Source organism: Rhinopithecus roxellana, chromosome 21, assembly GCF_007565055.1.
Source record: "Rhinopithecus roxellana isolate Shanxi Qingling chromosome 21, ASM756505v1, whole genome shotgun sequence".
Classification (NCBI taxonomy): Eukaryota; Metazoa; Chordata; class Mammalia; order Primates; family Cercopithecidae; genus Rhinopithecus; species Rhinopithecus roxellana.
This window is the reverse complement of record NC_044569.1, coordinates 56,622,605-56,650,602: the sequence shown is the minus strand read 5'-3', so window position 1 is coordinate 56,650,602 and position 27,998 is coordinate 56,622,605. Positions and strand designations below refer to the sequence as shown.

The following is a 27,998-nucleotide window of genomic DNA, read 5'->3' as shown; positions in this document are numbered from 1 at the left end:
CTGAGCTGTGAGCATAATTTATTCATGTACTTGCATAGAAATTTGTTATACAGACATTAGGAAAAAGTATAAGTGCTCTCTGCAAATACTTATTTTTAGGATAATAGTAACAAAAATAGCTTGAGAAAATTAATATCATTTAAATTCAACAATGTACAATGTTCCTAATTACAGATTTGTGTGAGCACAAGAAGATCCTGCATGGTAGATCCCCGTTCTGAAGATCAACTTGGGTGCATTTTAGAGGCCTCTGGTTCACTCAGCCACAGCCTAGATTCTTCACTGCTGATGATCTTTGGTTATGCTTGTTTTCTTTTCCACCCCCCCAATTCTTCTTTCACACATTCCCTAACAAGAAAGGGTTCAGTTCAAACACTGAAAATTGAGCTTCTCCACAGCAATATCCATAAACCTATGCCAGTTACAAATTCATAGTTTCAAAGGCTTTGGTCACAGGATTTTAAAATTGGAACAATGTTTGCTTGCTTGGTTTCCTGAGAAAAGGAAGAAGTGAGCTTCTCCCTAAAATATTTGTAGGTTTACTTCCCTATTTCTGTTTATTCATTCGGCAAGCTGTATATGGTGCACTGAGCACTGCAAACTGGAAGTGGAAAAAATCTTCAGGATTCCGACGTTTCACTTTCCAACCTCCAAACTACTGCACCATACATACTGAAGTGGAAGGTAAATGAACATGACTTCTTTTTAAAATTAATTAATTCATTATTATTATTTATTTTAGAGATAGGGTCTTTCTCTGTCACACAGGCTGGAGTGCAGTGACATGATCGTAACTCACCGCAGCCTCGAACTTCTGTATACAAGCGATTTTTCCACCTCAGCCTCCTGAGTAACTGGTGCGGATGTGTGCTGCCACAACTGGCTAATGTTATTATTTTTATTTTTTAAGAGATAGAGTCTTGATATGTTGCCCAAGCTGGTCTTGAACTCCTGGGCTCAAGAAATCCTTTTGCCTCCATCTCCCAAAGTGCTGGGATTACAGGTGTGAGCCACTGTGCCCAGTCCCTGAACGTGACTTCTGTTGCTGTCTTCAACATGTTTGGTTACGGAGCCTTTACGGAACTGGTAACTTTTAAATTAAAGAGAGGAAAACGGGAATCCTTACCTGTATATATATATTTTTTTTTTTGAGAGAGACACAGTCTCACTCTGTCGCCCAGGGTGGAGTGCAGTGGTGCGATCTCAGCTCACTGCAACTTTGGCCTCCTGGGCTCAAGCCATTTTCCCACCTCAGCCTCCCAAGTAGCTGGAACTACAGGTGCCCGCTACCATGCCTGGCTAATTTTTGTATTTTTTGTAGATATAGGGTTTCGCCATGCTGCCCAGGCTGGTCTTGAACTCCTGGGTTCAGGCAATCTGCCCGCCTGGGCTCCCCAAAGTGCTGGGATTATAGGCGTGAGCCACCGCACTCAGCCCTTCATTTCTTTTTGGTGGTTCAAATGCCACTGGTTTCTGAGAGAGTGTGAGTGTGCAGAAAATAATGAGCTTTTTTAAATTAAGAAATTCAACAAGTGATAAAAATAACACCCATAAGCAATCGGACCTTTGCCTTCAGTCTTTATAAGACATCCTCAAATGATTTTAAAGAGCCCTTTGGAGGTTGGTAACAATTCTATGCATTTGTGTCATTTACAAAATCAATTTAGGGATTAAAGTAAAAATACCTAAGCTGAGTATTTCATAAATCCAGTATGTAACTTTTCTTTAATATGTAAGAACAGGTTAAGCCAGGAACTTCTCCTATTTTATCCCATTTAAAACAGATCATTTTTCATAAGGAAAAGTAATCTCTACCTAAAAAATCCTTTGCAATCTCTGAGAAAAGTTGCAATACAGAATAATTTTGATTGACAAAATTCCTTTCTTCCTCTTGCAGTCCTGTCAGTCTGAAAAACCCCAACTATGTCCCATGAGAGAATGTCACACACACATGGCATAGGGTGCAGGCCATTGTTTGTAGAAAGTGGGGACCGAGCTCAGCTGTCAGCTTGCACCTCTGTGATATTGACTCTGGCTATAATGTGTAACTTGCATTGATTTAAAAAAAGCCAAACTGCTTATCACAGAATTCTGGATTAACTTCGATTTTGTGACTGTGAGTTCCATAAGGCTTAGTTGGTTTATGGGGTTTGATTTTTAATACTGCTAACATCATCGAGCCAGCTAAACACCAACGATATCAATAAATACTAATAGTTTGTATTCACTTCCTCCTTCTGTTGGAGCACTTTGACTTTATATACATTCCAGTCTTAGTCCCAAGGCCCCATTCGGGTTTCAAATTCCATACCAGAGCACATCACCTGGATGTGGCTCTCATATGCTTGAGGATATTCCTGGAGTTGAAAGGAAAATACAAAATGAGCATAAGAACAGATCATAGATGCGTTCGTATGAAAGTTGATACTCATGAAAAACAGCAGTTTGCTGAGACCCTGGAAGTCAGCTGGAGCAGTCAGGCAGAAAGGACTTGTGACCATGGCTACAGATGGGGCTTGTTCTCATAAAGGACTTTCCACCACTCTTTTCCTGGCTTGCAGGTAGAAGATGCGGTTTTCTTCAGGATAAGTAACTTTACTGAGGGGCATCTTGTAGATGCTGGAATTTTTTGTGGTCATCATGAGGAACAATAGCGTGGCCAAACAAAAGGGCCAGGTACAAGCTGGCAATCCAATCTGGGGAAGAAGAGAAAGTCACACGCTCCTTTCAGATCCCATCTGACAGCTGAACTACACAAAGCATCCCCCTCTACTTGCACTCAGCCCAAGGGGATGAACCACTGGGGGCATTGCTCTGGATTCTGTGCATGCACGTGGAGACTGAGTGTATAATCTCAGGGCACTGAGCTGTTGGAATGTTGACATCTATTCTTTAGGGCAGCCACTTATGTCTCTATCTTGTATGTATGTCTTTCTCTCCCTCTCATATATTCAGACTTCCTGCACCAGATGTGCCAAGAGGACATTTGACAAACAGAGATGACACTTGCAAACTGCAAATGGCCCCTGACCACTCTTCACGTCCACAAGGCCTTCTCTGATTAGTCCAACCCACAGTGACCTCTCTGACCTTGACTTATGCCTGGTCTAGATCTTAGACTTGACTTGCTTTATTTCTTTCCATTCTGTCTCCCAAATAGACTCTAAGTTCCTTGAGGGTAGGTCCTCTTTGTGCTGCCTATGGAAACTCACACAATTCTGAGCATACACCATTGGTTAGCTCTGGCCTGATGCATGGACCTCCCTGGGGTGTGATGGAGTGTAGAGGTACCCTAACTTGACTGCACATCAGAATCATCTGGGGGAGTTAAAAAAAAACATGGATATTCAAGCATCGTACAAGATCTACTCTATTAGAAATAACAAAGGACACAGGGCCTAAGGCTCCATATTTTCCCATCTTCCTAGCTGACTCTGGTATGCAGCTTGCTCATTTGAGTCCATGGACTGATGCCTGTGAACCTTCTTTGTTGACATGTGGAGGGGACTGATGCCCGTGAACCTTCTTTGTTGACATGTGGAGGGTCCCGTGTGCTCTGATGTACTCTCCATCATGCATGCCTGTAATGGGACTTTGGCTTTATACCAGAAAGATACTGTGTCTCTTTAAGGACCCTCCCAGATAAAATCTCCATGCTGTTGCCAAGAGGGCTAGATACTGCCTTGACTCCTTAGCAGCCATGATGACATCAACATGGACTGAGCTATCAGAAACTGGCCCTGCATCACCTGCAATGGAATATCTGGCTTTCTGTTTAAGTAAAAGGTATCCCAAAGTCAACTTCTTATCACTCAGAGTTAGACTCTGAACTTGATAATATGTTATACAACCTAAGTTTCATTTTTTTTAAACCAAGCAATCTGATATTTGTAACATACTGGGTGATTGTGGTTTGGACTAAAGTTTGCTGTGATGCTGAAAGAAAGGCCAGGGAGTTCCAGCAGAAGATAGGGCAGTGCTTCTCACGATCGTGGATCCTGCCACTGGATGCCAGCCCAGTGGACTTCAGGAGCATTTCCCATATAGTCATAAGCTGGTCAATTACGCAAATGAAAAGTGAGACTAAAGCACACTCACCCTAGCCATAACGTTTGCCATGCCGACTCCAAGATAGGCCGTGAACAGGGCTACAGAAAAAAAAAAAAAAGAGAGAGAGAGAGAAAGAACAATGCTTGGTAGATGCACTTTTAATCACAGGAAAGGCTGCCTTCCAATATAAATCACCTGGAATGCACAGTGCGCTGATTACAAGCATGAGTCTAAAGTCAGCAGTCCTGTATTCAAATCCTGACTCCACCACTTAGGAGCTCCACGGGCTCTGTTTTAAGCCTCCATTTCCTCACCTGTACAATGGAAGTAAGAGGAATATCTCTTTCATGGTGTTGGTGTGAGGATGAAAGGAAATAATGCATGTGTTTAGCACACAGTAAGTGTTCAATAAAGGTAGTTGTTTTATGGTTACTATTTTGTTGTTATTGCTAATACTTAAGGGAAAGGCTTTCTATGGCAAATAAATTTCTCTGATGTTTTATCCAAGCATAGCTGAATTAAAATGAAACCTATGAATGTTTCTTGAGATAGCATCTAGGATTCTCATATTAATGAATAGGATTCAAAGCTACAAAAAATCATAGTGCTTGCTTTGGCAGCATGTGTACTAAAAACCAAAACAAAACCATGTTTACAAAATAAGAAGGAAAGAAAGAAGGAAAGAACTCAGGGAACAGCAGGAACTGAACACAAACTTGGGATTCCTCCCCTTGATAACATCTTCTCCAATACCATTAAAATCAATGAATAAATGTCTTATTTATTTATTTATTTTTTTTGAGACAGAGTCTCGCTCTGTCGCCCAGGCTGGAGTGCAGTGGCAGGATCTCAGCTCACTGCAAGCTCCGCCTCCCGGGTTTACGTCATTTTCCTGCCTCAGCCTCCCGAGTAGCTGGGACTACAGGTGCCCGCCACCTCGCCCGGCTAGTTTTTTTTGTATTTTTTAGTAGAGACAGAGACAGGGTTTCACCATGTTAGCCAGGATGGTCTCGATCTCTTGACCTCGTGATCCGCCCGTCTCGGCCTCCCAAAGTGCTGGGATTACAGGCTTGAGCCACTGCGCTCGGCCATGGGTGACTTTCAATGTAAAACAACTAATGCAAAGATCTCAACCAGATAATTATCTATTCCTCAGTTTTGGTTGAAGAGAAGACTCACGGAGGCTCAGGGAAGCCCTCAGGTTTCATGGGGATAGCCTGAAGAATGACCTTCATATAATGGCCACCTAGCCACTTGGGCCACCAGAGCTCACCATTAGACACACTCACCATCTTGTCTCCATGTCTGGTGAGAAATCACATCAGCTATCTTGGTGTGTGGGGATGTGGCAGGACATGGTCGCCAGTGGTGGGGGAGCTCTGTGATCCTCATTTACTTTACCATAGACTTCTGTCCTTTTACCAATATTTTGTCTTTTTATCCTGGTGTTTCTTATTCAATAGCATATCAAATTCTTTCATGTATGAATTGTCTCACACTAGTGGGAAGGGCTGGTCTTTGGAAACAGTACTGGTTTCAAATCCCAGCTCTGCCATTTTATTTGTTGTATAACAAATCACTGAATGTCTTGGAATCTAGTTTCACCATCTGTAAAAAAGGCATTTTGAAGATCTGCCTTACTGGGAGGCAATGAATCTCAAATGAGAGCTTGTATTTCCATAAATACAGCTGTAAATGCATCTCTTTCACCATGGGACTGCTCTGAGCAGAAGGGTGCTCACGGCTTGGCTTAGAAGGGTTTCTCTCCTCGGTTACACCAATTTCATTCATTGTTAAAGTTTAATCAATTAATTCAACAACTATTCACTGGCCCTCTGCTAAGCACTGGGGTCCTCTGTCCCTGAACTCTTGAGTGCCCCCTCTGCTACAACACCACCCCTGAGCACATGAGGCCTTATTGCCTTCTCTCTTTTTAAAATATCCATTACACTTCTAAGGCTCACTTTTGGCACGTTTACATCTCATACTGTTATGTTGCTTTGAAGTGATCTCTAATTCAAAGTTGCTTTTCTCTCCATAGTAAAAGTGATAGATTATTTAATGGTAGGTATGTCAATTAAGACTCGCCAAGTAGGACTGGGAAAGTCTTACAGTAGAGGGGCAATTCTGCACAACATCATCAGTTTGTAGGCAATGACCCTGACAGCGTTCTTGGTAGCTGAGGGAAGAAAAGGCCCTTGAGTACTGAAGGGGAAACTGGATTTTAGCTCCTCCTGGATAGTGTCCCTTCCAATGGGTGAGTCCCACTGTGATAACCCAACCATTTGGAAGAGATACACAATGTGTTTACAGTCTCCACTGATAAAACAACATTGAGATATTCTCTGGCCATGCAGTTGCTCTGGCTTAGAGGCCAGAAAGACAGCAGTGCCAGGTTCTGTCAGAGTTTCCTGAGTCCACTTGCTTGTAAAAGCCATTGGGGACGAATAAAAAAACAGCTCTGTAATAAATGTCTGTTACTTATTTACCTTGGCTGACAGGGTTGGTCTTTTGTTTGGCAGTATCAGGGTGATGTGGACAAGCTGAAACTTGGTGTGGCATTTTACATGTGAGATTCGCTTTCCAAGGGGGGCTGGAGATCTGTCTCAAAAATCCATGCACAGAGATTTAAAAGTCTGATTGTACCCTGTGGGAGCCCAGTGGGCACTCTCACACACTGCTGGCAGCAGTGGAAACTGGTATGGCTCTTTTGGAGATGAAGTTGGCATCCATTGAAATAAAAATTGGCATTCCGTTTAACCCATCAATTTACCTTCTTCAAAAGAAGGTGAATCTTCTTACAGAAATGCTTGTACAAAGTACACAAGGACATTTGTGCCAAAAATATTCATTGCAGAACTGTTTGTAATGGTTTCAAACTAGAAGTAATCTGAAATTCCCCCAGCAAGAGGGCACTTATCATATAAAGTGTCTACACAGTCACCATCTCCATGGCCTTGAGCAGTGGAGGTTCTATACCCTGCAGCATGGGCCCCCCTTTTTCATTAGATGCACCAGGAAAAATGCAGCTCCAGCCTGGGCTTCCATCTCTGCCCAGAGACTCACCCAAACAGCTGATATCCTGAGGGAAACATGAGCTCCCAGGACAAGGAAAGGGGACATCCCAGGAGAGCAATACCATAAAAGAAGGACGACAAACTGAACAACCTACAGTCGATATATATATATATATATATATATTTTTTTTTTTTTTTTTTTTTTTTTGAGACAGAGTCTCGCTCTGTCACCCAGGCTGGAGTGCAGTGGCGCGATCTCGGCTTACTGCAACCTCCACCTCCCGGTTTCAAGCGATTCTCCTGCCTCAGTCTCCTGAGTAGTTGGGACTACAGGTGTGTGCCACCATACCCAGCTAATTTTTGTATTTTTAGTAGAGATGGGGTTTCACCATGTTAGCCAGGATGGTCTCAATCTCTTGACCTTGTGATCTGCCCCCCTTGGCCTCCCAAAGTACTGGGATTACAGGTGTGAGCCACCACGCCCAGCCAATAAAACTTAATTAATAAACCAGAAATGAAGAACTCAATGAATGATGTGATCAGCACAATGTACAGAGCCAAAGAATGATCAGGCCAATCAACTGAACTGAGGGCCTCATGAAAAGATAAAGAGATGGAAAATATTAAGAAAAAGTCAAGAGTTATGAAAAAATAGCATAAAGTATTACACTCAAATACTAGAAATTACAGAAGGAGAGGGGAAAAATGGAAAAGATTTGACAAAGTAAAAAATGATGATGTTCTCAGAATTAAAGGAAGAGATGAGGGCTCACATTGAGAGGATTTGAGTACCTAGTAGCATAAAAAAAAAAAAAAGCTACATCTAGACAGATAATAGTGAAATAAAACCACATATATATCTCATATGCAAAGAGAAAATTCAGAGAGTCCAGAGAGAAAAAATGAAATCAACTTTAACAAGAATTAGTTTCTTTTCAGACATCTTAGTAGCAGTTTTGGGTATAAGAAGACAATGGAGTAGTCTTTGAAGACAATTTTCAAAATATTGAGAAAAAAATGTTAAATCTTGAGTTTGTAGCCAGCTAAACTAAAATTTAAATGAAGGTAAAATGAAGATGTTCTCCAGCATACAAGATCTCTTTGCAAACCCTCTTTAAAGAAAACAAAACTCTCTTTGCAAACCATCTCTGAAGAAGTAATCCAGCAGTAATCCCAGCACTTTGGGAGGCCGAGGTAGGAAGATCACTTGAGGTCAGGAGTTCGAAACCAGCCTGGCCAATATTGCAAAAACCTGTCACTACAAAAAATACAAAAAATCAGCTGGGCATGGTGGCGCATGTCTGTAATCCCAACTACTTGGGAGTCTGAGGCATAGGAATTGCTTGAACCCAGGAGGTGGAGGCTGCAGTGAGCTGAGATTGTGCCACTGCACTCCAGTCTGGGAACAGAGTGAGACTTTTTTCTTAAAAAAAAAAAAAAAGTACAGAAGGTTAATATGAACTAAGTCAGAGTGAATAAGCAGTTAATAAAGTTTACAGTTGCCTAAATAAGCAAGTACCCAAAACAAAAACTTATACTTACAATGAATCCAAAATAAAAATTCTATATAGTATCAATGGTTTTACTAGTTGTTAGGGGTGGGCCTTCTCAGAGGAAGTAAAGGCAGGTTCGTGTATCCGTCATATTTGGGGAGAAGATACAGGTGTTAATAAACTTAAGAAATTGACAGGAGAAAATAAACAAGCCTGATTCTTAATAAGTTATGCAAAGCCACCAGAAAAACTTTTTTCCAGACTTTTAAATAGCGCTTACCGAGTGCTAGACGCTATTTGTTCTATGAGTTTCGGACATGCATTAACTAATTTAATCATCAGAACAATTGTATGAATTAAATATGGTAACTTCCATTTTCTAAGATGAGGAAACTGAGGCATAGAAAAGCAAATTACTTATAATTTGCTTACATTCATAAGCAAATAAATATGCTAGTAAGTAGCAGAGCTGCTGGAATTGAATCCAGGCTGTCTGGCACCAGAGTCTGAGCTCCATAACTAGCTCAGTAGACTGCCTCAACCATTATGCTACACCAGTGAAAAAAAAAGAGTATCTATCCAAAGGAAAGTGAGTGTGGTAGGAAGAATAATGGTTTCCAAAGATGTCCACATCTTAAACCTCAGAACCTGAGAATATGTGACCTCACATGGCAAAAGGGAATTAGTAGCAGCTGTGATTAAGTTAAAGACCTTGAGATGGAGAGAGTTTCCTAGACTACTGAATGGACTCAGTGTAATCACAAGGGTCCTTACAAGAAGCGGGCAAAAAAGCCCTCTCTAGGGAGTAAAATGGAGTATTTCCACTTTCTGTTTCATACATTTCTATACAGATTACATTTTTGTTTTGTTTTATACAATAAACCTGTGCTGCTTCTATAATTGAGAAAATATCAAAGATATTCCCACTTTGGGGAAACACATGTCGAGAACTTTGGCTTCATCCTTCTCCATGGTCTGTCAAAACCTCATCACCAGCCTGGCGCGGTGGCTCATGCCTGTAATCCCAGCACTTTGGGAGGCCAAGGCAGGCAGATCATGAGGTCAGGAGTTCAAGACCAGCCTGGCCAACATGGTGAAACCCCACCTCTACTAAAAATACAAAAAAATTTAACTAGGTATGGTGGTGCGTGCCTGTAATCCCAGCTACTTGGGAGGCTGAGGCAGGAGAATTGCTTGAACCAGGACCCGGGAGGCAGAGGTTGCAGTGAGCTGAGATCATGCCATTGCATGCCAGCCTGGGCTACAGAGGAAGAATCCATCTCAAACAACAACAACAACAACAACAGCATAAAACAAAAAAAACTCAGCACCCGCCAGGTGCGGTGGCTCATGCCTGTAATCCCAGCACTTTGGGAGGCCGAGGTGGACAAATCACGAGGTCAGAAGATCGAGATCATCCTGGCCAACATGGTGAAACCCCATCTCTACCAAAAATACAAAATTTAGCTGGGCATAGTGGTGCGTGCCTGTAAGCCCAGCTACTTGGGAGGCTGAGACAGGAGAATCGCTTAAACTAGGGTGTTGGAGGTTGCAGTGGGCCAAGATTGTGCCACTGCATTCCAGCCTGGTGACAGAGCGAGACTCTGTCTAAAAAAAAAAAAAAAAAAAAAAAACACAAAAAACAAAACAAGACAAACAACAACAACAAGAACAAAAAAAACCTGGAAAAACAAAAATCTCATTGCCATCTCCTGAGCTCTCAAAATGCCTTCTCCTTGATCTTGAAGGACGTGCTCAGGCTGTCCCCATGCTGGCCTGCACCACCCTTTCCACCAAACAGAATTCCTCCTCTTATTTTCTAGCATTTATGGAAAAACCCCCTTCTCCAGGAGGCACTTTGTGATAATTCTGAATGAAAATGGCCCCCTGGAGAATCCTGTACTGTGGACTTCTCCTTCTTCTCCCACACAGATTGCATGGTCCTCTTGGGCTCCCTCTCTTGCCTGGCTTCTGCCCTCTACTGTAACACTCTGTGTGCAGGAACTGCATGGATCCTAAAGCTTCTAAACTCCTTGCTCTTCCTGGTACTGTCTTAATTGTATCATGTGTGTTTAATACATATTTATGGCTACTGCCTCCAGAAAAGTAAAGGTATGCATCCCAAATAAAGGTTTGAAACCCCTAACCAATCTCAGAGTAAAGCTGAAAGGTTGTAGGATAAACAGTCTAACCCAGCTGAACTCAGGTGGAAACTCCTAATCAATCTCAGAATAAAGCTGAAAGGTTGTAAGAGAAACATTCTAACACAGCTGAACTCAGATGGCTACAGCACCTGTCCGTAACCCTCTCCTTTATCCTAAGCTCGTGAACAAATTCAGAGAAGGAGCACAACATTTCAACATAACTGTTAGGTTAAATAGCTGAGTAATAGTAAATAACTTGACAAAAGTGACATCTATATGGCTACACCCAGCAACCTGAGTTATGTATATACTCTTGCTATAGCATCAAATCAAAATGGAATGGGTCTTTAGAAACCCTTGGTACCATCCCATTTTCTGCCCGTGCAGAAATCTATTCTAAACCCTGCCTTATACGTGGCCCACCGTTTTCATAACTGTTTAAATATCCTGGCTTGATTGGTGATAAACTGACTCTAGACATATATTTCCACTAGATTAGAAATAATTTCTCCATATTACACTGTCCCTCCTCCTCTTTGTTCCCAAGTGAATCTCATTCTCTCCACTCTAGAACATTATCTTAAATGCTTACACTTTGATTGAATTAGGGATGCCAGAGGCTATAGGTGAGTGAGCTGCCACTCACAATCCACCTGGGACATCTATTAGCTTTTCAGATTCAAATCACATGCAATCTGTTTTCACCTAAGAGATTGCCATGAGGGCCTGAATGCTACAAAAGGGAAGCAGAGGCGTGCAGTGGGATAACTCTGGAAGTGGATGGTAAGTGTGGGTTCTGGGTGTGGATTTACCCATCACTGTCCAGATTCCCTGCAGCACATTCCTTAGTCTCTCTGGCCTCGGGACCCCAACAGTAAAGTAAGAAGGATGGAGTGGAGGTCTCAGGATGCCTTCTTCCTCTGACAGGCTGAGTCTGGCTAGAACACCGGGAGTCAGAAAGGATTAATACAGCAGTTCTTGAAATGTGGTCTCGAGAGCAACAGCATTAGCACCTCCTGAGAACTTGTTAGAAGTGGAAATTCTGCCGGAGTGGTGGCTCACTCCTGTAATCCCAGCACTTTGGAAGGTGGAGGTGGGAGGATTGCTTGAGCCCAGGAATTTGAGATCAGTCTGGGCAACATAGGGAGACCCCGTTTCTGTAAAAAACAAAAAATTAACCAGGCATGGTGGCATGCCTGTGGTCCTAGCTACTTTACTTGGGAGGCTGAGGCTGCAGTGAGCTGTGTTCACAACACTGCACTCCAGCCTGGGCAACATAATGAGACCCGTTTTTGTTTTTTAGATGAAGTTTTGCTCTGTTGCCCAGTCTGAAGTGCAGTGGCGCTATCTTGGCTCAGAATGAGACTTTTTCAGAAAAATTAAAAAAAAATTCTTTCCCCTACCTCTAACAGTGAATCAGACTGAGGAGGGGGGGCCCAGTGATTTGTGTTTTAACAAGTCTTTCAGGTGATTCTGATGCATTCTCAAGTCTTAGAATGGCTGGGTTACTGTGATGTTCAAAGGGGTAAATGTAATCAACCCTGATTCACCAGGGGACATTGCTTTGTATTTAGCTGGAGTTTTTTCCCTTTAGTTTCTTGGGTCAAATAACTAGTTTGAAGAACGCAGGACAAGTCAGTTGAAAGCAAAAGTAGTGTCAGCTGTGGTCCCTGCCATCCCCAGTGGGAGGCATGGCAGATCCTCACAGCCAGAAGCAGAGAGTGGCACGACGCTGGGAGCTTATCAGTGGCCAAGGCCAAGTGTCAGTGCAAGCAGGAGAGCTCATGAGCATGGGGGAGCTTTGAGAAGGCATGTGTGACATGCGTCAGGGAAGGGCTGGTGTATCTCTGGGGATAAAGCTGAGGAATAACTGGGATTTTTTTTTCTATCCTCCCAAGCATCCGTATTTTAGGATGTTAATATGTCTCAATAGGCTCCTGCCTTCACAGTCATCAGAGAGGTAGGCAGATGTGACTTTAATGCTCTCAGGGGACGTCACTTTTCCTGTTCACACATTTAGCAAGTGGGCTCAAGCCAGAACCCTGGCCCTGAGTTTTCACGCAGTCCGTTTTTACTGCTTGTCCTTGAATGAGATCCTGTAGTCATGAGCAGCCCTCCCCCAGGGGTGTGGGAGACTCACCGCAGCCAAGAGCCAGGAGGTGGGTTTGCCAGGTGAGCGCCATGAACATTCCTCCCATTGCAATGCAGGCCAGAGAGCTGTTGAAACCCCAGAGTCCAAAGTAGATGTCCTCAAATGGGGCTGAAAGACTGAGTCCTGTTAGACAAGACAGGAGGGGTCAGAGCTCGGGACTAAAGGCAGGATGTTTGGAAGGAGACTGAGGGTGGGATTGGAGGTTAGCAGGAAGCATCCCAGGAACTCACATTGGTCCCTAGGAAGCCAGGATCTCAAGAAACATCTGGAGCACAGAAGATGCCTGAGGCAATGCACGGGATGGGGGAGGTACTCAATGTTTGGTAAGGGCTCTTGTGCTCACCTGCTGCTATGCCCAGCAATGATCCGATTGCAGCATGCAGGCACATGAGTGGGGAGGAGAGTAGGATGGCTCCCAGGAAAATGCCCCCTGTCCATGGATTATCACAGCCATATATCTGACCAACTCCCACTGGTATAGATTTCAATAACTGCAAAAGAAATTTTTTTTTTTAAAATGCCACCAAAACAACTGAACAGAAACCCACAGGACACCCACAAACTCCAATATAATTTTACACTGGATATACCTTATCTCTTTCAAGAACAGTGTTACTACCTTTTAAAATTCCCTCTCCTTGATTACAGAAAAATCCCAGTCATTCTTCAGCTTTATCCCCAGAGACACACCAGCCCTTCCCTGGTGCATGCCACACATGCCTTCTCAAAGATCCCCCTGTGCTCATGGGCTCTCCTGCTTGCACTGACACTTGGCCTGGGTCACTGATAAGGTCTCAGTGTGGTGGCACTCACTGCTCCTGGCTGTGAGGATCTGCCATGCTCCCACTGGGGATGGCAGGAACCACAGCTGATACTTCTTTTGCTTTCAAATGTCCACCAGTGCTGAGGGTGATCTAATCTATTCATGCATCCCTTTGTTCAATAGAGAGATTATCACTATACAATTTGGATGCTTATGCTAAGGCCAGAGACCCAAACTCAGGTTGTCTTATCCACAATTTAGAAGCAATTATTAGCAAGTTTGTGAATTTTCTTTTCTGTCATTAAGTGGAACATGTATTCATTTAAACCAAGGTATCTTTAGCTTATTCTAGTTATGAACAACTGTCAAGCGGGTCTCAAAACACAAAAATACATGGAAAAGTCACAATTCTACTTTCTGGCTGAGGCCTGAATTTAGTTATTCTGTTCACAGAATTGCAGTTCTCAGGAGTGAATAAGATTTGACTGAACCTAACAAATGATCATTCTTTACAGCTGAACTTCTGGTTGGGCACCAGACCATAGTGTGAGTTGGACTCTACCCTAACATGGACTCAATTCTTCTAGCCCATGCTGGGTCTTCATGTCTAAACATTTTGCTATTTCTAGACCAGGGAACTTGGCAAAGACAGCATACCCTTTTTATTTGTTTTTCCGGATTTGACTGCAGAACTCTCTGTCCGGTAGCCATAGGGTTGGGGTTGGTGCTGATGATGGACTGGTCATTCAGGGTGAGGAGAAGGACAAGGCTTCTCCTGCCCCAGATCAGCACTGTGCAGGAGAACTTTCTGAGATGATGGAATAGTCTGTATCTGTGATGTTTAACACGGTCCTAGCCACATGTGGCTATCAGTCACTTGAGATGTGGCTAGAGAGGTTGAGGAACTCAATTTTTAACGATACTATATCTAAATTTATATAGCCACGTGGGGCTAGTGGCTCCTGTGTTCGTGCAGTTCTAGATAGATTAATGCTATTTTATACTGTTATTTTTCATGGGTAGTTCTAATGAATCTTTGATTTTTCCTTCTGAATTATTTCCAAGTGCTTCCTTTAATTTTCTGGCAAGAAGCTAAAGAGAAGGTGACTTGAGCTCCTCATGTGTTTTGATCACTCAACAAAGAAGACAGAAAAGGGCGTTTCATAACCTGACAGTGGGAGAGCACATTAAAAAGGTAATGTGCTTTGTTTTTTTGTTTGTTTCTTTGGTTTTCTTCTAATTTCAGGTGTTCTCTTGTTCTTGATAGTCCAGAAACCTTAAACATATTTATTACACACCAACAGGAAGAGCTGGAATTTGATTTGGGTTAGTCAGGTTTTAAAAAATACGAGATCTCTTTATGGTCATCTTGAAAGAGATACATAGGATTCATCCGTTAATACAGAGGTTCTCAAACTCTGGCCCGCATCACAATTTGGGGAGTTTGTTAAAACAGGTTCCAGTCCCCACCCTTAGAAATTATGATTTAGAGCGTCTGAGATGAAGCCTGTTTGGGTATTGAGAACTCCCCAGGTGATTCTGATGCCTACCAAAGCTTGGGAACCCTAAATTATTGTAGATGTTCTATGAGCTATGCCATAAGGAAAAGCAGAATAGAGAGGTTCTGTCATAAACTCTAAGAGTAAGCATCCAGTTTTTTGATTGGAGGGAGTAGACTGTGGAAGATTTAAAACCAGGCTGGAGGCCACATGCCTTAAGGGCTGGCTCCCATCACCCACCTCCAAGCTTACGATGGAGTGACTCCCAGTGGAACTGTACTCTGGGGTTAGCACTATAGATGTTTAGGGGAAAAGGCAGAAAAATTAGCTTGGCTAAATAGTAATTTAAAAAAATCCCTTAGACCCTAATGTTCTGGAGTAGAACAAATGCTTTAAATGGCAAGATGAAGGCAGAAAGGCCACCATAGTCCTGAGCATCTAGGGGACTCTGACACCTGTGGACAATTGACCAGAGGCCATTGCGTATCTTGCAGAGCCAGGGGGAATATGAGAAGCCAGTGTCTTACCTCCAGGGCACTGAGGTCAGACCAGGAGATATTTGGAGCTGTAGTTACAGGTGTGACCAATTTGCCTGGAAAGAACGGATTGTAATGTCCTGTGGCTGAAAGGTACATTGACAACGCCATGTTGAAAGGGAGGGTGAAGACAGGGAGGTCCCATTTGCTGAGCATGGAATTCAATGCGCTTGAGAAAATTGGGCTAAAAAAAGAACAGAGCAGAAGAATGTGTATGTGACAAATCAGGCTGATACATGGAATCACTATATTCTGGAGGGGCTTTATTTCACCTGCCAATAGGCCCCTTACATGTTGTGTTGGCAAATTTGCCACAGAAAGAAAACTTGGGATAAATTCTATTATAGAGACAGTAAATACTACATAAAGTAAAAAAGTCAACTCTCAGCTTATTTGGCCTTTGAAAAATTCTACTCTGGGGTTGCTCAGAGTGAGCTATATATTGAGATTTAAAAAATATTTTTGAAGTACTAATGATATACAAAATAAAATATTGTCTACATAGTTGAAGTCCCCTTCGTCCCTCTGCTTGCTCTTATGTCACTCCCTCCCCACTAGAGGCGACCGTGATCCTAATTTGGCATATATCATTTCTTTAATATACTTATTTTTGGAAAAAACCATCGTTCAAGGATGCAGGTAGTGTGAGCTGGAGGAAAAGGATCTCACAGTCGGAGGGGCAGAGTGTGCGTCCTTGAGCTGTTGATAAATTGCATGACCTAGGCAAGGTGCATCTCCTCAGTCTCTGAGCCTATAAACTGGGGGACTGGGCTGCATGGTCTCCAGGTCCCTCGTAGGTTCTCACTTGACCCAATCAAAGAGCCATCACTTAAACACCAGAACTCCCATTTTCCTGGATTGTAGAAGGGAGCTACAGTAGAGTCTTGGGAGGGAGGAGTCAGGTGTATGGGGGCCATGTGCATCAGTGTGTTTCTACCAAAAAGACACCTGCATTTTTATGTTCATTGCAGCACTGTTTTCCGCTCCCCACAGAAGTGTCAATGTGCAGCCATGGTTGAGAACCTCTGGTTGAGAGATATTGGTGGATATGTAGCCAGATCATAAAAAAGGCCAAATAACTGGTTGTAAGGAAATATACATCTTTTAAAATGGTTGTTTCTATTTCCAATAGACAGAATCTACTGGAATCCAATTTTAAATTTACAGTTTTACTGTTTATCCTTCTCCTGCTCCTCTTCCTTCTCTTCCTCCTCCTGCTATTCCTCCTCCCCCTCCTCCCCCTCCTCCCCTGCCCCTCCCCTCCTCCCCTGCCCCTCCCCCTCCTCCCCTGCCCCCCCCTCCTTCCCCTGCCCCCTCCCCTCCCGAGTCCTCCCCCACCCCTCCTCCCCCCTCCCCCTCCCCTCCTCTCACTGGCCCCTCCCCCACCCCACTCCCCCCTCCCCCTGCCCCTTCCCCTTCCCCCTCCCCCTCCCCCTCTTCCCCTCCCCCTCTTCCCCTCCCCCTCTTCCCCTCCCCCTCTTCCCCTCCCCCTCTTCCCCTTCTCCTCCCCCCTCCCCTTCCCCTCCCCCTCCCCCTTCTCCCCCTCCCCCCTCCCCCTTCCCCTCCTCCCCCTCCCGCTCTCCCTCCTGATGCTGCTGCTCCTTCTCCTCCTCCTCCTCCTCCTCCTCTTTCTTTTTACTTAGCCCAAGCAAGGAGGTTCTAGGAACTGGAGTGCAGTGATGTAATCATAGCTTACTGCAGCACCTAACTCCTGGGTTCAAGTGATCCTTCCCCCTCAGCCTTCTGAATAGTTTGGATGACAAGCAAGAACCACTGCACCTGGCTAACCATTTTTAAGTGTGCAGCTCAGTGACAGTAAGGACAATCACATTGTTGTGCAACCATCACCACGATCCATTCAGAGAATATTGTTTATCTTGCAAAACTGAAACTCTATGCCCATATAACAAATCCCATTCCCTCCTCCTGCCATGTTTTTTTAAAAAGGCATTTTGAAAACCAATGGTAACTTACCAAGTCATGGACATAGCACATACAGGGAGTAACAGCCACCAGAAATAGTCTCCCCTGTCCGAAAAGAGAGCCATGAGTATTCCCACCAGGGTGGCATTGTAGCCATAGAGCCCAGATGCTATTAATGACCTGCGGGGCAAGAGACACAGCATGGACATTTCCTGGGTGGGCTTCGGTTGCACTTGCACATACATAACACTAGTAACTTCCAGATTATATTCATATTAAGACATGAGATTATATTTGGAAATGTATCTCAAAGTCTATGTAAGCATCGTACAAAAACTATTAAAGACATGAAGTGAAATATACATAGATAAAAATATAAATGTGCATTTAGATCAGCGGTCCCCAACCTTATTGGCCCCAGGGACAGGTTTCATGGAAGACCATTTTCCATGGATGGGGAATAGGGGATGATTTCAGGATGAAACTGTTCCACCTCAGATTATCAGGCATTAGATTCTTATAAGGAGTGAGCAACCTAGATCCCTTGCATGCGCAGTTCATAATGGGGTTCACACTCCTATGAGAATCTAATGCTGCTGCTGATCTGACAGGAGGCAGAGCTCAGGTGGTAATGCTCCTCACCCACCGCTCACCTGCTGTGCGGCCCAGTTCCCACAGACAGGCCACAGACTGGTACCTGTCTCCAGTGCAGGGGTTGGGGACCCATGATAGAGAATGACTCCCTCTACAGGTGTCACGGTTAAAGACAGGTCTACAGCGGCTGAGAGGAAAGGGGAGTTTAGCAAGGCAATCTGCTCTATTTTAGCCTTTCCTTTGGAAAGTTATTCTTTTAAATCAAGAGCCTCTAACTTGAATAGCACTTTTAGCATATGAAACTGTTGCCTAAGTTTGATTTCTTGGTGAGAGAGATTCCCGAAATGTAAATTCACTTTCTAGTGTCTTTGATCTTAACATTAATCTTCCAGCTTAGTATACATTTTTGTGTTCTGATACTTCTATTTTGTTGTCTCCAAACATACATTTCAAAGTTATTGCAAAGAAGAATGATTGCTTTTCTCTTACTTGGAGAAGTACCCCCATTTAATTATGTGCTTGTTGAGCACCCAATTCTTTCTGAGGGTACTTTTTGCTTAGTATTCAATCTCATTTCTTTCCCATCTTCTCCTTCTTTAGATTGAAGGGGTACATGTGCAGGTTTGTTACACAGATATATTGCATGATGCTGACTGAGGTTTGGGCTTCTATTGAATCCGTCACCCAAATAGTGAACAAAGTACCTGATAGGTAGCTTTTCAACTCTTGTTTCCCATCCTCTCCTCTGTTGGAGTCCCAGTTGTCTACTATTTCTGTGTCCATGTTTACCCAGTGTTTAGCTCCTAATTATAAGTGAAAATGTGCAGTATTTGATTTTCTGTTACTACGTTAATTCACTTAGGATATTGGCCTCCAGATGCACCCACGTTGCTGCAAAGGACATGATTTCAATCGTTTTTATGGCTATGTAGTAGTTCATGGTGTATATGTACCACATATTCTTTATATAATCCACTGTTGATGGGTACCTACATTGATTGACCTGACACACCAGGACTCCTACAACTCAGAGTTGGCAGTGTCTGGCACCATGAAAGGCACAGGATCCACTTCCCAAGGGCCTGTTACTCAAGGGTGATGTCTATAGGGGGACAGGGGAGTAAAGATGGTGAAGTGAGTGGGTGAGGCCTAATGCTGGGCTTGAACAGGAGGTGCTACAGCCAATGAGCCACACTGCAGGGGCTGGTAAGGGATAGCATGACAGCTGCTTCTTGACTTGTTTCTAACTGGGCCAGGAGGCACCATTGCAACAGGCAAGAGGATGTCACATACATTAATCGGATGAACATTAGAGGTGGGATTCCCTATTCAAAAGTTCTTTGTCTCCCTTAAATAATCCTTGAGGGCAAATGGGAGGTGATGCAATTTGCAATGGTGCAACCCAGAAACTGGGACTACACATGACAATGGAGAGCTATGCAGACTTGTCCTCTCAACAACTGACTTGGAGATGTTAATGCTTGAGTTTGATCAGTGGAAAATTAATGGCCACATCTACAAGTTGTGGAATGCCATAGTTAAAGCCACAGGAAGATATATATTTACTTAAAACAGAGGATTGCCATTTTAATGCAGTCTTTTCAGACCAAGGAAAGTAAAACATTTGAAACTAACACATATAAAATATGACTTGTCTTCTAAATGATATCAGATAAAAAATGAGTTGATCATATTGCATTGGAGCAAAATAATAAAGGAATATTCAATATGGCCCAATTCTAGACTCTTTCCCCAAACTGAGAAGACTTTCTTGGCAAGCATTGGAATAGAGTTTAACCTAGGCTATAAAATCCTCTTCTACGGGGAGCAAATCAGACTCTGAAATTGATGGAAAAGTGGAGCATTTGCTAACTCTCTCCCCATGGACCTCTTTAGGCAATTTGCAGTGAGTGTTACAAGAGCTTAGTTGTGTAATGACCACCCTTGGGAGTATGCATTGATCCCAGACACCTAGAATACTGGTTCCCTCCCCGAAGGAACTGGTCAGTGGGGAGCTGTCTGCTACCCTGGTGAGAGTCAGCTCATCACTTCTTCAATGACAGATCAATTAATAAAATACATGCTATTTCTAATCTAATGAATATATCAGAACACCCACTAAGGCTTCTTAAGTCAGAATCCACTTAATTGGAATTTATGGTAAGTCTTTCCTCCAGGAGCTGAGGTGATCTTTGGTAATTCTTTTCTCCAGGAGCTGAGCTGACCTTTGCACTGTCTATGAAGAATGAGTTTGCTAAACTCATCATGGCAGCAAGATATAAAGGTGTTATTAAGCCACTAAAACTTTTCCTGAATTCATATGCACTTTTTCCCCAAATAGAATGCTGATGACAAATAATTTTATCAATCATTAAAGAAGATCCCTTCAGATCTTCTTTAAAAAGATCCCTACTGTCTCCATAAGAAAAAAAAAAGGTAGAGAGGTTTGCAGGTTAAAAGATAAAAAGTAGGCCGGGCACGGTGGCTCAAGCCTGTAATCCCAGCACTTTGGGAGGCCGAGACGGGCAGATCACGAGGTCAGGAGATCGAGACCATCCTGGCTAACACGGTGAAACCCCGTCTCTACTGAAAAATACAAAAAGCTAGCCGGGCGAGGTGGCAGGCGTCTGTAGTCCCAGCTACTCGGGAGGCTGAGGCAGGAGAATGGCATAAACCTGGGAGGCGGAGCTTGCAGTGAGCTGAGATCCGGCCACTGCACTCCAGCCCGGGCGACAGAGCGAGACTCCGTCTCAAAAAAAAAAAAAAAAAAAAAAAAAAAGTAAAAAAAAATAGTGAGTAAAGAGATCTATAAAAAGTTGGAGAATATGACTAAAGATAGAAGTAGAAGTACCAGGAAACCATTTCCCCCAAAGCTACTTCTCCTGCCTCTCCAAAAGATGAAAGGATAAATACCTTTAAGCCAGTTGGCAAGTTCTTTCATATCGCCGGTGACATAGCCAAGAGCTATGGGGAAGCACCTTCTCCCTTGACATGGTGAAACCTGGTTTTCACCCCTGTCCACTCTAACCATAGTGGGGCTGTCCTCCATGGCCGTCTCTTCCTCTCCAGGGAATTACTTACAGCTTAGTCCTGGTTAGGATGTAATGCCACAAGAATCTGGCATCATTTAGACCAGCCACTTATTCAGATATCAAGAGTAAGAGACTGTAACTGATTCCCTGACCTCTGACTAAAAACAAATATAAAGAGTTCTGTGGACTAAAGGTTGTTTCTTCTGGGAAGGATGTGATTTTATCACTGCTGCCCATAGTAACTTGTCAGCCCCTGTGTCTTAGAAGGGAGCTGAGAAGGCTTGAAAGGGTATACCTACCTGTCCTGGCTGAGCAAGAGGGCCATCAGAGTGGAGACCACTGTTCCCAGCCAGCCAGTGAGAGCCCACCAGGGGTTCTGAAAAAGAAGTCCCACCAGAATCAGGATTCCACTGATGGGGTTGTTGACGAACACCACTTGGGATATGCCCCGAAGAATCCAGTCAATGAACTGGAGTACCACAGGTTTGTCTGGAAGGGATGAGGTAAAGCAGAGCTAACGAAGCAGCCAAGTGATACTCCTCAACCACAGGCCCACCCTGAGCAAAATCGGCAAAACCTCCTGGAAGTGAAACATTTTTGATATTTCTTTAATATTTCTCTCTGAACCCATTGTCACTTTAGTGGCACCCAGATCCCTGAAAGCATCTGTCTACTGTATGTTCGACCCACACTGCCCCTCCTAGAATCTAAGCTCCTGAAAGCATCTAATGCACTTATTTATCATGCTTATAGGCACAAACTCTGAAGCCAAAGGAATGAATTACCAATAGTAAAATTTAAGTTTTAAGTACTGAAACTACAAGATGAAGCCAGGTGTCTTCTAATATGAGCTGGGCCCTGGCTACTCTCTCCATAAGAATAAAAAAAAGGTGGAGAGGTTTGCAGGTTAAAAGATAAAAAGTAAAAAAAATATGGTGAGTAAAGAGATCTATAAAAAGTTGGAGAATATGACTAAAGATAGAAGTAGAAGTACCAGGAAACCATTTTCCCCAAAGCTACTTCTCCTGCCTCTCCAAAAGATGAAAGGATAAATACCTTTAAGCCAGTTGGCAAGTTCTTTCATATCGCCGGTGACGTAGCCAAGAGCTTTGGGGAAGCACCTTCTCCCTTGACATAGTGAAACCTGGTTTTCACCCCTGTCCACTCTAACCATAGTGGGGCTGTCCTCCATGGCCGTCTCTTCCTCTGGCTCCTTGAAGGAAGGACAGAGCTTATAAGTATCCCTAAGGCAGAACCCTCTGGATTAGCCAGCCTTGGGCCTGGTTACAGTAGAAGATCTGGACCACTGTGTTCCATAGAACTAAGAGAGCACCGTTTTCCTCCTGAAACACCACCACAGAGCTTATTATCCAAACCCAAATCCCACTGTACCTTTGCCATCAGTGTCTCTAATGCTACCATGGAAATGTTCTGGTCTTTAATTTCATAAGGTTCAGTGTCTGGTCCAATAAACATTTACTGAGCATGTATTTCCTGCACTTAAGGAGCTCAGTCTAGTTGAGAAGACTGAAAAACAGTTAATGTCAACAGAATGAGTCAAATCATGTAGAAAGAGCTAAAATTAAGTGCTTAGCTCCATGCTGTCATTTAAGGAGTAAGAAATCAGGTTATAGAATGGCCTGCTCACGAATGCGGGCTGATCAGCTACTTGCCAAGACAGGTAGCCTTTTTAAATTTTTATTTTACAAAAAAGTTTTGTTTTTAAAATATTGAAAGGGAAGAATGTTTAAAAATTGTGTGAGTTGACATGGCCTCATGTCAACCCTCTGCAAGTCCAAGATTGCTTGAATTTGTCCTTATGTCATGTGACTGTCTCAGATACTCTTTACTTTTGGAATTTGTTATTTAAATGTGTAAAACCAGGCAAGAAGGATATTTCACCAAGATAGAGAAACTGGGAAAGATGGAATTGGACAAAGCTGTTGAAAACCAAGGAGTTGTAATCTAAGGATTGTATGATAGAAAAATGTACAGGGCATAATTATAGGAAACATGTCTCTGGAACATATGAACACTATAACCATGACTGTGTTCACTATGGGACCATTCACTTGTCATGGTAAGTATCTGCAAGAAAGCACCAATATCACCAGAATTTGGTACCTTGAAGACAAAAATGATTTCATTGTGCTGATGGTAGATACACAAGAATACCAGTGGCATAATCCCAGAGGCAGGCTGAGGGAGGAAGCCAATGGCAAAACCACCTTGAGTGTGCAAGAACAGTCAACAGCACAGCCAGGTCAATTGGGAAGCAGGGAAATGCCAAAATCATCAGAGCCTGGAAGGCATAATTGTGGAATGTTGAAGCCACAGGCACATAAGACATGACCAAAGAAACACTGCAGTGACCCATTTTCAAAGCCATACCAACTTATGGGAGGCATTAGGCTTCAGCTCAGGCAAGGACAAGCAGCCCAAAGATATAACTGCCTTGAGTTTCTGGAACTGAATCTATAAAACCCTAAGGTGGTGGCATCAAATGAAAACAAGCAGCATTTTCCATCAACTCCCAAAGCAGGAACATGGGCTATTTCAGAATAAACAAATTCATGTTCTCAAAATTCTCAGCATATATTTGTTCTAGAGGGCTTGAAATATCCCATCATCTCAGATTTTGGAGATACAGATTTGAAACCTGATAATATAACTGGCTAGACGTGATTGAGAACCTGAATGGCCTGAGTCTCCTGTTGAGCCACCCAAAGTTAAGTAAAGATTAAACTAGTTTTCTCCAAATCGACAGCCCAACATATGGGAGACTTATTGCCATTTGTGAAACTAATTTCAACATAATTGGGATGGGTTGTAGGGCTAGGATGTTCTGCAGAGAGGGTTCTTCTCATGACCTGAGCAGACAGTTGCTGCTATTTTGGAGTCCCCAGGAACCATTTATTCTGAACTGCTTAACCCTTCTGGAACCCCTAGGAGCCCTGACTACTTGCTCCAGAAGTCAGGAGTGAGCACCACTTAGGAGAAATCCATAACTTACAGTTGTAGTTTGCCCTAGAATTTTGCCATGCTAGAATATTTGCATTTCTTAGGGAACTTTAAGAGTCCACACATCCTAACTGGAAAGACAAGGCAAGGCTATGGAGCCAGGACCTTCTGCTGATATTCAAACATCTTAGCCCCAGTGAAGTAGGCCATTAATTTCAACTAAGAAAAAGGGACAATAAATAAAAGGCACTCTAATAAAATAGACGCAGGGTAAATGTAAAACTCCAGGTGACTTCTCCCCCAGCTTTTCCTTGGCTGTCAAAACTCGCCTCAATGGTACAGTCTCTAAATCAAGGTGAGCACTGTCGGACTTTTTGGACCAAGATCCCTGTGCCTTTGACTCAGCTCACAGCCAAACCCAATTCCCAGGATCTGCCCAGAAAAGATACAGCAGACTTTGGAGCAGGCTCCCGGGTCCCCCGAGCCAGAGGCTGCACGAAGGAAGCGTACCTGTTCCTGCGACCCATCTGCCAGGGCCAAGTTTAGCCGGGTGATGCCTCTGCGCGCTGCTTCGCCAGCTTTAGTTCCAAAAGGGTCCTTCCAAACAGGACCATGACGGGCGTCACCAGCGCCGCCAATCAAAGACCGTCCATTCATCCTTATTTTTTCTCAATACATGACAAAGGGCAAAAATATGTGAATCAGCATGACGTGTGCCCTAGCTCTAACGACCACGCAAAAGGCAAGCTGAGCGGGGCTGGAGCGTGCCCAGTGGGTTCCTGGTGAAGGAAGATGTGACCCCACACGGGAGACCTCTAACAGAGAAGGAGGACTTTGCTTTCACCAAAGTGCTCTCAGTGGGCGGAGACACAACCAGCTGACTATGGAAATTAAATGTTCATTTACTTTGCTTAAAAAAAAAAAAAAGGAAGTCATCCTACACAGGGACCAATGACCAGATTTTGTTCTGCTGCGTGTCTCTGCTGTTGGATCTGAAGCCGCCTCTTCCAGAGGGGGAGGAGGGGGTTCACGTTCTGGCATGTTTGGGGGCAGATTGTGAGGGCTGCATCTTGAGGACCAACACCAAAGCAACAGGTTGTCCCACAGCAGGTTCCCCTGGCCTTGTTTATGAAATGTGGGAAGGATACATGATGTGGGCTCTGTTTTCTGTAGTAAGATAATAGCCACGCTTTGTATGCATTCACAAGCCTACTTTAAGAGACTCTTAAATGGTGTTTTTTTTTTTTTGTTCTTTTTCTGTGCTACCACATCCAATTTATTTTATTTTATTTTATTTTCCTTTTTGCAGAGACAAAGTCTCATTGTATTGTCCAGGCTGGTTTTGAATTCGTGGCCTGAAGCGATCCTCCCACCTCAGCCTCCCAAAGCACTGGGATTATAGGCATAAGTCATCATGCCAGGCCAAGAACTCTTACATTTTGAACATCACTTTGTTAATAATAAACAGTTTTTAGTTGAATTCCACAAGTGTGGCAGCTTTTTATAAATATTCTTTTTCCTTTTTAAAACTTCCATTGCATCCAAGAATATCACTCTTTTTCCAGAAGTTCCAAAACAGTTGTGTGTGTGGTATTTCTCTTTTTCTCCCCCTGTTGTTTATTCTATTTTTACTTTCTTCTACTGACTTGGCCTGAAACCTGAAAACCTACCCTTTACCAGAGTGACTTGGAAAAATCCAGTTTTGGGAAATACTTCTGACATGTCTCAGGTAAAAATTGTGTATGTACATGCATGTGTGTGTATTTACCTATGGTGAACTAGCTGGCTAGTTCTGCACCACACTGATGTGCCTGCATGTTGCATTATGAATATTTTTATTTGATAAAGAACAAATGGTTAAGAAACCCAGTGGTAGGGATCTCATGTTATATAAAGCTAAAAACAAAGAAATAAGAAAGAATGAAGAAGTGAAAAAAGAGACAAACAGGGGTTGTCACATTCTCTCAGTGTAGACGCCTTCCCCCTTCTGCCCCTGCCTGGCTCCTGCCTTTCCCCTACCACCAATATCACACACCTTGGAGAACCCCTTCCTTGAGGTCCACATCAATATTTTCCTAGAACCAAGAGATAGGGAAATTTGAGAGCTAGGTAGGATTTTAGAGACTACATAGTTCAAACCTTCATTTTATATAAGAGAAAACCGAGGTTCAGAGTGGGCACCATCCAGATTCACTCAGCACATGGCAGGCAGAGTGGGTCTTACAGAATAGGTCAGCTCTGGTTCTCAATTTTTCAGTCGAGCCAGGCACATTAATGCCACCCAAGGTTCTGTTCAAGTCGACAAACAAGTGATGCAGCAGTTTCTGTGTGCTGGAGTATGCAGTGGGGGCTAGGACTCAGCGATGTGGTGGGCACAGACTGTCTTCACGGTCACTTTGAACTCATCTTGAGGTGGGGGTTGAACAACCACAAAGAGCTCTGCTATCCCCAGTTTCACTCTATGCTCTTGTCAGAAGTGGTTACTCTCTGACAAATGTCTCCCTGTGCCTCAAAGCTGACACGTCTACAGCAAGGCTTGTGTGTGCTGAAGTTAACATCCCAAGAATATCCTGGAAGCTGCACCTGAAGAGCTTTCCAGCAGAAGTCAAAAAGCACTTTTCATGTCCCTGGTCACTAGTAAAATGAAGCAGTGCTTAGCATTTTTAATACAAGGCAATATCAAGATTTCAATTCAACTAATATCCTCTATTTTATTACACAAAATGAAATACATTCTATTGCCAGCACGTACTAGAAATTTGTGCAATTGGAGAGACCTGAAGTCTTCAATTTTCCATGCTTCAGCTATTTTAAAAATATGAAGTATTGGATATGGATATAGAAGAAAGCATTTAAACACTCATGCTCTAGCATAATAAAGAGACTTTCAGCATTGACACTTATTTGGTACTTACTCTAATCTTTATTTTATGTAGTTTTTGATTTTAAGTAGCAGGAGATGCCCAATTTTCTTTAAAGCTGTAATTGGAAACAAAGAAAATGCTGTCAGATATTCCTGTATCCTGATTAAAACTCTTCCCTCCTCAGAAAACACTACTCCCAGAAGTCTTGAATGCAGACACCAGAGAGTGCAGCTGCAAGGAAGCTGCCAAATTCGTGGCTTCAGTTGTGACTGACTCATTCTCCCGATGGGTGCACAAGAACATTCCCTTCAGCATGACAGCACATGCAGAGGAGTACATAAATCCATCACTGGAAAGGGCCATTCCCAGTGGCCCACTTTTTTCTTCTGAGTCACATAGACACTTGTCTCAAACTTATTTCAAGAACACAGCCTGAATTATGATTTCAAGAACACAGCCTGAATTATGATTTCAAGAACACAGCCTGAAACTCCTAATGGTGTTGATTAACTCAAACTCATTGAGCACATTGGGTGGACACCTCGCTGCAAACCTGCTTCCACATCAACTCAGGTGCTGCATGCACCTCGCTTCAGAAATCACGAATAAAGGCATGCCTTTGAGCTTCCAGGAAGAAGCTGTGGCTTTGGTAAATTGCTTTCTAGTCTACCAGAACTCTGATTTTGCTGCTTCTCATCAATTCTGGTGATATAAAACATTTTCTTCTAAAGAAAAAGAGAAAAAGAGCAAGACTTAGAACTGTGAAGACAAGCCCCAAATGATGAATAGTTGGAAATGAAGAGAAATGAGGATGGGTACTTACACCACTCTAGATGGCTTCCCAGCAGCAGAAGGCAGTGGCTGATAAAGATTTGCCTGGCTCCACAACAAGGGAGAGTGCTTCTCAGGAGATGGTGCTGAAGGGAGGCACCTAACAGTTATGTACCCAGAGCCCCGCTCTGCTCTGTGT

The 27,998-nt window shown here is 43.2% G+C and overlaps 1 protein-coding gene and 1 long non-coding RNA gene across 11 annotated transcripts in view; one reads left to right on the top strand and one right to left on the bottom strand.

Annotated features, from left to right (window-relative positions):
* The window catches only part of LOC115895513, a 35,140-nt gene extending 20,346 nt beyond the window's left edge, over window positions 1-14,794 (top strand). Inside the window, exon 3 of the long non-coding RNA XR_004055711.1 lies at window positions 14,685-14,794. This is a non-coding gene — a long non-coding RNA (uncharacterized LOC115895513). The remainder of the gene's footprint in view (window positions 1-14,684) is intronic.
* SLC14A1 (solute carrier family 14 member 1 (Kidd blood group)) lies at window positions 2-27,998 on the bottom strand. Of its 10 annotated transcripts, none has more exons than XM_030926108.1 (11): window positions 27,852-27,974; window positions 27,080-27,143; window positions 24,675-24,832; window positions 22,260-22,416; window positions 21,503-21,692; window positions 17,629-17,757; window positions 15,646-15,838; window positions 13,200-13,347; window positions 12,845-12,979; window positions 4,099-4,148; window positions 2-2,357 (listed from the first exon to the last, which is right to left on the bottom strand). In XM_030926108.1, exons 3-11 carry the CDS (start codon window positions 24,819-24,821, stop codon window positions 2,274-2,276), a joined length of 1,233 nt encoding a protein of 410 aa, XP_030781968.1. In that variant the 5' UTR covers window positions 24,822-24,832; window positions 27,080-27,143; window positions 27,852-27,974; the 3' UTR covers window positions 2-2,273. The 10 variants fall into 10 exon arrangements, with proteins under 10 accessions (XP_030781968.1, XP_010381865.1, XP_010381866.1 ...); XM_010383563.2 differs by having other exon boundaries at window positions 2-2,696; window positions 27,852-27,941; XM_030926107.1 differs by lacking the exon at window positions 2-2,357 and adding an exon at window positions 3,247-3,581 and having other exon boundaries at window positions 17,629-17,682.